The sequence below is a fragment of the Culex quinquefasciatus genome, chromosome 3 (assembly GCF_015732765.1).
Source record: "Culex quinquefasciatus strain JHB chromosome 3, VPISU_Cqui_1.0_pri_paternal, whole genome shotgun sequence".
Taxonomy (NCBI): Eukaryota; Metazoa; Arthropoda; class Insecta; order Diptera; family Culicidae; genus Culex; species Culex quinquefasciatus.
The window spans coordinates 150,207,421-150,217,832 of NC_051863.1; the positions used below are offsets into that span (position 1 = coordinate 150,207,421).

The 10,412-nt window shown below is 41.7% G+C and overlaps 2 protein-coding genes across 2 annotated transcripts; both read left to right on the top strand.

Annotated features, from left to right (window-relative positions):
- The first annotated feature begins 1,691 nt into the window (after positions 1-1,691).
- LOC119769299 lies at positions 1,692-4,497 on the top strand. The gene is made up of 5 exons (XM_038261275.1): positions 1,692-1,856; positions 1,943-3,350; positions 3,530-3,772; positions 3,878-4,074; positions 4,387-4,497. Exons 1-5 carry the CDS (start codon positions 1,692-1,694, stop codon positions 4,495-4,497), a joined length of 2,124 nt encoding a protein of 707 aa, XP_038117203.1.
- Positions 4,498-5,382: 885 nt separating this feature from the next.
- LOC6037130 (solute carrier organic anion transporter family member 74D) lies at positions 5,383-10,111 on the top strand. The gene is made up of 6 exons (XM_001847024.2): positions 5,383-6,328; positions 6,386-6,656; positions 6,719-6,916; positions 6,993-7,134; positions 7,197-7,301; positions 9,498-10,111. The coding sequence occupies exons 1-6, from the start codon at positions 5,431-5,433 to the stop codon at positions 10,008-10,010; spliced, it is 2,127 nt and encodes a 708-aa protein (XP_001847076.2). The 5' UTR covers positions 5,383-5,430; the 3' UTR covers positions 10,011-10,111.
- Positions 10,112-10,412: the final 301 nt, after the last annotated feature.

A 10,412-nucleotide genomic window follows, 5' to 3' on the forward strand; every position in this document is an offset into this window, starting at 1 on the left:
ATCAAAAATAAAATAAACAAAAAAAGTTTCGATTATCCGATGTGAGTTTTGCCAAGGCCTTCGGATAATCGAGTCTGGAATGTACATGTACAATGACACAAAGCATCCTACTTGACAGCTTGTCCCATTGTTTGGGACCATTGTTGATCCATCGTGAAATGTTGTTGTCAATTTGTTTTTGCTAAAAAATGAAAAAAAAAAATATCAGAAATGGTTTTTAATCGTGTTTTTACCGATGTTCATTAAAATTTACAAAGAGCTTCAGGACCCTATTTAAGCTTAATTTTAGGACTCAATCAACTTATTTTTTTTGTAATCCAAAAACCTTTCTAGATTATTTGTACCACTTAACAATTGAATCATAAATAAATATTTTAAAATAATTTGTAATCCGAAAGTTCGGTAATGGCTCAAATGTGGATTGATCATCGGAAACTTGTTCGAACAAGTCCAAAATCGTACCACAATACACGAGAACAAAAGACTGCGGTTCACTGGTGTGAGCGCAAGAAATATTATAAAGCTCCTTAGACCAAAAACAGTCCACAGGTAGGTGGCGTCACAAAACCATGTTATTTAGGGCCATCTATTGGCAACTAACATGAAACATGAAAGCTTTTTTCAGACATAAGATTCAGTTCGTGCTTCATGAACTATGTGCACGAGATCGTGTTTTTTTCTTCATAATATCATAAACAAGTTCACGATTTTATGAACAGCGAAAGTACGCGATTTCATGCACATTTGTTCACGAATTTCAGAACGGTTTTTTCTCCGTGTATATATCAAAATTTTTGTAATTGTCTGCTCTACAACTTTGTAGATTATTGTTACACTCTTAAAAATAACCCTGCAAAGTTAGAAAAAACACCAAATTTTAAAATGAAAAATTTTGTTCTAAATGAAAAAATGACCCTTCTGGGACAATGTAGATTCGAAAAGTACATTTCATTTCCCATAAAATGACATGTTCCAAAATTTTTTACAGTCGAGTAACGGAAAATGGGAGAATTTTTTAAAACTTTTTTAGTGTTTTTTTCGATGAAAAATACGTTTATTCGGAATTCTGAGTACGCCATCAAATCGGGCGTCTAATTTTACACAAAAGTCCCTTTGACACCAAATTTCTATCTTATCACCGTTTCAGGCTGCAAATTATTGAAAAACACCTCTTTTTTCACATGTTCAAAAATGGAAGGGGTCGTACCGCCCCTCCGTCACGAGATATCAAAAAACGGACCTCGGATTCGTGATCAGGGACAAAAGTTACCCCTTAGGACAAAGTTTCACGCAAATCGAAGAGGGGTCGGGGCAACTACTGTGTGAGTTGGCGGAGAATTACCCTATATTTAACGATGATGCTCTTCCCGGGCAGACGGTAATAACAAAATTCGTGCCATTTCAATAACAAATACTTAATCGTTTGTCAGAAGCTAGTTCGCAAAAATCCCAATGCGAACAGACCTCTCACATTCCTCTCATTCAAACTTAATGTCCCTGAATCGATCGAGAACAGAATCACTGCTGCTGACTTCTGGCCTGAAGGAGTAACGATTAAACCTTTTTTAGTGAATCGACAACCCCCCCAACAAACTGGTCCTCCCTTGACCAATCTCAACCAGCAGAACAACCACATGCCTATCAGGAGCAGTCCACGCACAGTAACCCCTCGTCGCCTGCCCTCACATACCATGACACCGAGGCAATTGTCGACGCAGCAGACAGTTTATCCGTACCCTCCCAACCTATCTTGGCCTGCGTTTCATCCCAACCAGCTGACGGTGCCTTCCGTATACCAGTACATGCCGCAGTACAGTCGAATGCCAGAGTACAGCAACATTCAACAATCGACAATGGTCTGATCCCGTCATCTGCTCATTCAGTCTCATCGATTCAAAACGCTCAAGCTGCTGTTTCTACGAATCTGCTACTTTATTACCAGAACGTTGGAGGCATTAATACCACTATCGCCAACTACGCCCTCGCAATCTCTTCCGCCTCATACGACCTGTACGCAATAACTGAGACGTGGTTGACTTCTGCTACTCTGTCTAGTCAAATTTTCGGTCCCGAATATGAAGTATTCCGTGGAGATCGAACAGCCTCGAACAGCTGTAAAGGATCAGGCGGAGGAGTCCTGCTTGCCGTCCGCTCGAACCTAAAGCCACGCCAATTGTTCCCTCCAGATTGTACCGTTCCGGAGCAAGTCTGGGTTGCAGTTCCACTCGCTGCATCCACGATGTTTGTATGTGTTATCTACATTCCTCCCAAATTTGATAACGAAAAGCCGCTGTTCGATCAGCACAGACACTCCTTGACGTGGATAGTTTCCAAGATGAAAGCGAACGATAGTCTTATGGTGCTAGGTGACTTCAACTTCCCAGCCATTCGCTGGACGCGCACACCGACGGACAAACTGATTCCAAACTTAGCCCTCACTCCGACCAATGAGTTAAAGCACAAACTCCTGGATGAGTATTCTACCGCAAACCTTAGCCAACTGAACGACATGTGCAACAACTCAAGCAACGTTCTTGACCTATGCTTTGCCAGCTCTGGGACACCGATCAACTTTACCCTTCTACCAGCTCCTCTGCCTTTGGTGAAAGACGTGCGCCACCACTTTCCGTTTCTTGTTTCCATTTCCTGTACGACGCTCGATTTTCGTGATGTTGCTGGTAATACGTTCATGGACTATCGTAAGGGAAACTACGATGGCATGAACAACTTCCTGACCAACATTAATTGGAACCAACTACTGGCCAACCTTGACGCCGACACAGCTGCTGATACTTGGACAGGTGTTCTAACAGAAGCCATCAACACCTTCGTTCCAAGGAAACAGCGCCAGCCTCCAAGACATCCACCGTGGTCAACACCTCGACTGCAGATTTTGAAGTCCAGGAAACGCGCTGCCCTCAAGAAATACGCCAAACACCCGACAGATCGATGGAGAAACCATTATAGGTCAAGAAACCGGAAGTACAGTATCCTGAACAAACAACTTTTTCGTCGCCACCAACACCGAATCCAAAGCCGATTGAAACGAGACCCCAAGAAGTTCTGGAACCACGTAAACGAGCAGCGGAAAGAGACAGGTCTACCAACTGCGATGATACTCGACGGTGAAGAGGCTACTTCCACCGAGAGTATAAGCGATCTGTTTCGTCGCCAGTTCAGCAGCGTATTCACCAACGAAGCAGTAGGGGAAACGCATATTGCTAAGGCTGCTAGCAACGTTCCACTGCGACCTCCCATTGACCTCACCCGGTGGTCACTTCCGAGTCCATCCGTCGTGCCTGCGCCTCTCTCAAAGGTTCTACCAGCTGCGGCCCAGACGGCATCCCCGCGTTTGTGCTAAAAAAGTGTTGCGATGCACTCGCGGAACCATTGGCTCAACTCTTCAATACCTCGCTTGCTACTGGAGTTTTCCCGTGTTGCTGGAAGAAGTCCTTTGTTTTCCCTGTCCACAAGAAGGGCCCAAAACGTGATGTCCGGAACTATCGCGGAATTGCTGCCCTCTGCGCAGTCAGCAAACTGTTCGAAGTAATCGTGCTGGATTTCATTAAGTTCAACTGCTGTGACTATGTCGCCCTGGAACAGCACGGCTTCATGGCGAAACGTTCCACCAACTCTAACTTGGTCTCCTACTCGTCCTTCATTCTTCGAACCATGCAGCAACGGAAGCAGATCGATGCCATCTATACGGACCTATCAGCGGCTTTCGACAAGCTAAACCACCGCATTGCTGTTGCGAAACTGGAACGCCTAGGTTTCGGCGGGCCCATGCTCGATTGGCTACGCTCCTATCTCACTGGCCGTGAAATGAGCGTTAAAATCGGTGACGTGATTTCCGCTGCTTTCTCTGTTTTTTCAGGCATTCCGCAAGGAAGCCATCTGGGCCCTCTGATCTTCCTCCTCTACATGAACGACGTGCATCATCTTTTAGGCTGTCACAAACTGTCGTATGCGGATGATATCAAACTGTTCACCGTTGTCGAGAATGATACCGACTGCCAGTTTCTTCAGGAGCAGCTCGACCTGTTCGCCAACTGGTGCTCCGAAAACAGGATGGTTCTGAACGCTTCCAAGTGCTCGGTTATCTCTTTCACACGCAAGCGCAACACAATGTCTTTCCACTACACACTTTCAAACACCACCATACCTAGGACCTCCTGTGTGAAAGATTTAGGTGTGATGCTGGATAGCAAAATGACGTTTGCTGACCACATTACGTATACAGTCTCCAAGGCTTCCAAAACTCTTGGCTTCATCTTTAGGATAGCTAAAAACTTCCGGGATTTAAGCTGTCTCAAAGCTCTTTATTGTTCGTTGGTCCGCTCTACTTTAGAGTACTGTTGTATTGTTTGGGCTCCCTTCTACCAGAACGCGATTCAACGCGTGGAGTTTAACTTGTGCTCAGATCTGTTTGACTTTGACATCTCCCGTGACACTATCAAAAAACGATTCCTTAATCACCTGAAATCCCATCCCTAACCTGACGATACACACGTAGATTTTAGAACTGTGATATTTTTTTAATTTATTGAGTTAGTTTTAAGAGTGACCCCGTCTTGTATCATTTGAGTTTTGTGTACTTGTTGATGCGATAAGATGAGGTGGTTTTGTGCCTTTTTGAGAAAGTGTCTTTTATCGATAACCAGACACAGCTCAAGGGGGCTTTTGTCCACCTCCAATAAAGAAAAAATAAAATAAAAAAATAAAATAAATACTGTTAAAATAACAAAAAGTGTTATGGAATATTCTTGCAAAATCCATTTTTGCATAAGAGTTTAATAACAGGATGATCAGATTATTTGTTAAAATAACAAAAAATAATAACAAAGATTTGTTCGAAGAAAAACTAAAAGTGTTATTAGTCAGTTATTACAATAACAATCCAATAACAAAAAATTCATAACGACTAATAACAGATCTTGTTATAAAAAACATAAAATGTTATTGTCCTAGTATTTTCAAATATCAAAAAATGTTATTCCCACGTTACTTCCGTCTGCTCGGGTAGCAAATTGTTCTAGAGAAATGTATTTTTGAATTTAATAATTTGAATATATTAAAGAACTTTGGGTTAGTCCATGAACAACAATAACTTTTTCTTTACGAGGCCTCCGTGAAAACCCCCAGTCATGTTGACGATCGTGTGATCAGAACTCAGCACTCCCACACTCGTCTCGAAGACATCATTACACGCGACAAATTGTTGACGGCGCTCCATCGCTACCTGTGCTGTCCTATCAAAGATTAAACTTCCTCAAGGGTGCCATAATTTATACCGCGGCAGCCGCCGCCACCACCATGAATCTGCAACTGATAACGCATCCACAAGTGCCAGAGATCATGATCTTCATCTGGACAGTTGGTTTCAGTTCGCTGTCATCCATCGCGGAACCGCAACCGCATCGAACCGCGATGTCCTCCGGCGGCAAGACAACTTCCTTCCTGGGTGTGGACGAGCAGGATGGGAAAGACGTGGAAGGGAGCGGTCAACCTAGGAAGATCCCGTTGGAACGATCTGTGTCCGCGTACAGTGAGCAGGACGTTCAGTGTGGGTTCTGGGTATTCAGGGGGAGGTTTTGGCAGCGACTGGCCAGCAAAAAGTTGTACGTGTTCTTGTTCGGATTTGTTGGATGTTTGTTCGGTTCGACGAGTGCTTACTTTTATGGAACACTGTCCACCGTTGAGAAGAGCATCCAGATATCGTCGAAGAATGCCGGCATTATAACGGCCGGCTCGGATCTTTCTTTTGTTCTCGCATCACTGTTCCTGTCATACTATGCGTCCAACAAGAGGAAGCCGCTGTGGATCGCCCTTGGCATCCTAAGCATGGGGCTTTCTTGCTTCGTTAACGCATTGCCACATTTCCTGTTTGGACCAAACGTTCAAGATATGATACAACAAGACTTCGGAAACGCTACCGTAACATCAAAGGGAAGCAACAACCTGTGCGACGAAAGCCGACTCCCGCCGGATTGCTCCACGGACCTGGGAAACCTGAAACCACAGATGCTTCTCTTCTTTGGAAGTTTCCTCTCCGGAGCCGGAACTTCGCTGTACTTTACGCTAGGTCTAACGTACCTGGACGACAACATCCGGAAGGAAAAGGTCCCCTTCCTGGCGAGCCTGGCCGCGTTTGGTCGAAGGCTTGGACCGATGCTGGGCTTTTCGATGGCTTCCCTCTGCTTGAAGTACTTTGTGTTCCCCGGAGTTGATCCGGGATATAACAGTTCGGACCCCCGTTGGATTGGTGCCTGGTGGGTCGGATGGATCGTGTTGGGAGCGGTGCTGCTGTTGGTGGCCCCGATCTTTGGTGAGTTTTTTATGATTTCCGACAAGAACTGAGTATGAAAATAAAGTGCAATTTCAGGTGGTTTCCCGAAAATCCTTCCACGTGCTGCGGAACGCAAATCGCTGTCCCGTCAGGCCAGCATGGCCAGCGGCGGTACAGTCGTTGACGACGTGGAACCCCAAGTTTCGTTTGAAGACCTGAAGGTTACCATAAAGCGGCTGCTGACCAACAAGGCGTACGTGTTCAACAACGCGGCCAACGTGTTCTACATGTTCGGATACATGCCATACTTTCTGTTCCAGTCAAAGTACATCGAAATCCAGTACCGCCTAACACCCTCGCAAGCCAAGTGAGCATCTCTCTCTGATCTACGAAATGAAACCAACTTCTTCAATGTCTGGATTGTTCTAGCATGGTTACCGGTTCTACATCGTTGGTGTTCTCCGCCCTAGGATTGCTCGTTGCTGGAGCCGTTATCCAGCGAATCAAGCCCAACTCGCGGCAGCTTGCCGGTTGGAACATTGTAACCAGCATTCTGACATCCTGTGGCATCGTGTTCTACGCCTATTTAGGATGTAACAACCTGAACAACACGGCCATAGTCAGCAAGTGAGTGACACCTCCGCTTAAGCTACTCAACGAGATAGTGAAGCAGACACTTTTTTTTCTCGTTTTGTTAACTTAGCTCTCAGGGTATGGAGTGCAGCTTGGGATGCAACTGTGAGTTCGTAAAGTATGCACCGATCTGTGGCAGTGATGGGAACACTTATCTGTCACCGTGTCACGCTGGTTGCAAGGAGCAGATCAAGCAGCCTGATGGGAAAATGGTACGATTTGCATAAAGTTGTTTGAACTGAGTGAGGTTATTGAGACTTTTTTTTTTCAACAGCTCTTTAGCGACTGTTCTTGTATCCTAAGTGAACTGAATGTTTCATATGCTGCGTCGCTGATTGATTCTTACAACGAGACTACAAGTGAACATCCTGTTCGAACAGTAAGTAGCATTTGATCACAACAATATACAAATCTATTTGTGTTCAGAAATCAGATCATTCCAGATCTGTAAACCTCGTTGGATAAATGTATGACTTGTGCTGAAAAAATCTTCTTTTTGCAACTTGTTGCATAAACTACTATTATATTTGAGCAGTTCTCTACGAAATCGGTCTTTTTTCTTTAATTTTAATTTTTGTATTTTTTAATCCGGCTGAAACTTTTTTGATGCCTTTGGTATGCCCAAAGAAGCCATTTTGCATCATTAGTTTGTCCATATAATTTTCCATACAAATTTGACAGCTGTCCATACAAAAATTATATGTGAAAATTCAAAAATCTGTATCTTTTGAAGGAATTTTTTGATCGATTTGGTGTCTTGGGCAAAGTTGTAGATATGGTCTACACTGAAAAAAAATGATACACGGTAAAAAAAAATCTGATTTTTAATTTAACTTTTTGTCACTAAAACTTGATTTGCAAAAAAACACTATTTTTATTTTTTTTTATTTTTCTATATGTTTTAGAAGACATAAAATGCCAACTTTTCAGAAATTTCCAGAATGGGCAAAAAATCTTTGACCGAGTTATGATTTTTTGAATCAATACAGATTTTTTCAAAAAATCGAAATATTGGTCGCAAACATTTTTCAAATTCATTTTTCGATGTAAAATCGAATTTGCAATCAAAAAGTACTTTAGTGAATTTTTGATAAAGTGCACCGTTTTCAAGTTTTAACCTTTTTTAGGTAACTTTTTTGAAAATAGTCGCAGTTTTTCATTTTTTGAAAATAGTGCCCATGTTTGCCCACTGTTGAAAAGGGCGTAATATTGAATGTTTGGCCCTTTTGAAATGTTAGTATTGATTTAAAATTCTTGAAAATATTTTTTTCGAAAAGATCGGAAAATTTCACGAATGTTTTATATTTTAACATCGTAAATCGGACCTATAGTTGCTGAGATATCGACATTAGAAAATGGTTGGTTGTTTGGATGAGACTTAGAAAACATCAATTTTCCTGTTTTTTAACCTCTGCGTGGCAATATCTCAGTAACTAAGGGTCGTATCATCAAAGTCCGAAAAAGCAAAATATAGAGAATTTTCTCAGCTTTTCAAAAATATTTTTTTCAACAGTGGGCAAACATGGGCACTATTTTTAAAAAAAATAAAAACTGCGACTATTTTCAAAAAAGTTACCTAAAAAAGGTTATAACTTGAAAACGGTGCACTTTATCAAAAATTCACTAAAGTACTTTTTGATTGCAAATTCGATTTTACATCGAAAAATGAATTTGAAAAATTTTTGCGACCAATATTTCGATTTTTTGAAAAAATCTGTATTGATTCAAAAAATCATAACTCGGTCAAAGATTTTTTGCCCATTCTGGAAATTTCTGAAAAGTTGGCATTTTATGTCTTCTAAAACATATAAAAAAATAAAAAAAATAAAAAATTGTGTTTTTTTGCAAATCAAGTTTTAGTGACAAAAAGTTAAATTAAAAATCACCAATTTTTTTACCGTGTATCATTTTTTTCAGTGTAGTCCATATCCATACCTACAACTTTGCCGAAGACACCAAATCGATAAAAACCATAAAAGTTTCAGCCGGATTAAAAAATACAAAAAAAAAATCGAATGACCGAAATTTCAGAGAATTGCTCATTTATAATGATTCTGAGACAAAAGGTGAAAGAAGTATTGAAGTTTAAAATTCTTCTTTCACCTTTAATATTGAAGTTTAAAATATTTGAAATCAATTTTCATTTTAAAGGTATGCAGCGCAAAATTTCCAAACAGCAACGAAATAAAATGAAATGCAGCTAACATTTTTTCCATGGATGAAATTGAAAAATAATTCATACACTTTTGAAACTATTAAATCTTAATTGAATAATAAAGCCAATGAAAAATCCGTATCAATATCCTTTCAGAACTAAAATTATATTTTTTTTATATCCAAAATAGGCTTTTCGAATTCTACGGCGATGTTTTTCCGATAAAAACATAAACCTTAACCGATTTATTTTTGTTAAAGAAATCGAGCACCAAGGCTAAAAGAAAACAAATTTTCTTGTAACCCTACTGGACACTCGATAATATTTTGTCAGAAATGAGAAAGAAAATATGATTAACCATAAAAAACTTAGATGCAACAGTTTCAAACCAATTTTCCAAACATCATCTCCATTTTCCAGTACGCTGGAACGGCCACGTCCGGATCGTGCCCGGTGGACTGCATGACACCGTTCTATATGTTCCTGCTGGTGCTGTGCATCAACAAGTTCATCGGAGGCACCGAATCGGCGGCCAACTTTCTGATCGGCCTGCGGTGCGTCGAGGAAAGGGACAAAGCCATCTCGATGGGCCTTTCGATGGCCGTCAACACGCTGCTGTCCTTCCTGCCGGCTCCGATCATCTTCGGGGCCATCATCGATCGAACCTGCGTGCTGTGGGGTCAAACCTGTTCCAAGAAAGGAAACTGTTGGCTGTACGATGGCCAGGCGCTGCGAACCACCATGAACTACACTTCGGCGGTGTTTGTCATCATTGGAACCTGCTTCGACGTCGGGACGTGGTGGTACTCGAAGAACTTCAAGATCTTTGACAGCGAAGGAAAAGTGGTTCCAGAAGAGGAGGAAAAAAACGGCACGGAACTTCAGCAACAGGAAATGACGGGATTGATGAAGGAATCCAGCGAGCGTCAATGAACTGAGTTTGCTGAGAGTGATAACCGGCGCATAATTCAGGGGGTGATAAAGATGTGTTTTGAACTTGAACTCTGCAATAAAGGTGCTGAACTTTATCTGGAGATAACACGTGTTGGTTGTGTGTACATAATGAGAAGGCAAAACATCTGTTGTGTTTTGGTTGCCAAGAAAAGACACTTGAGAATCTACTTGAGTTCTTCTTTGCAAAGATGTTCGATTGTAAAAAGCTCAATAGAAATGACTACTGCCAGTGATGAAAACTGTCAGTGAGCCAATCTGTCTTCGGTTCAACAATTCAACTCAATTAAAATGTTGACGAGACGAAGTATTTCCGTTGATGGTTTACTACGTGCATTCCCAACTGACGACAACTGACCACCTCTCCCCTCACCCATAACTGCT

Coding starts and splice junctions, on each gene's coding strand:
- LOC6037130 (XM_001847024.2), top strand. CDS start 5,431: ATGTCCTCCGGCGGCAAGACAACTTCCTTCCTGGGTGTGGACGAGCAG. Junction 6,329..6,385: donor GTTGGTGGCCCCGATCTTTG/GTGAGTTTTTTA, acceptor GTGCAATTTCAG/GTGGTTTCCCGAAAATCCTT. Junction 6,657..6,718: donor CTAACACCCTCGCAAGCCAA/GTGAGCATCTCT, acceptor GGATTGTTCTAG/CATGGTTACCGGTTCTACAT.
- LOC119769299 (XM_038261275.1), top strand. CDS start 1,692: ATGACACCGAGGCAATTGTCGACGCAGCAGACAGTTTATCCGTACCCT. Junction 1,857..1,942: donor ACATTCAACAATCGACAATG/GTCTGATCCCGT, acceptor CTTTATTACCAG/AACGTTGGAGGCATTAATAC. Junction 3,773..3,877: donor TGCGAAACTGGAACGCCTAG/GTTTCGGCGGGC, acceptor CTGTTTTTTCAG/GCATTCCGCAAGGAAGCCAT.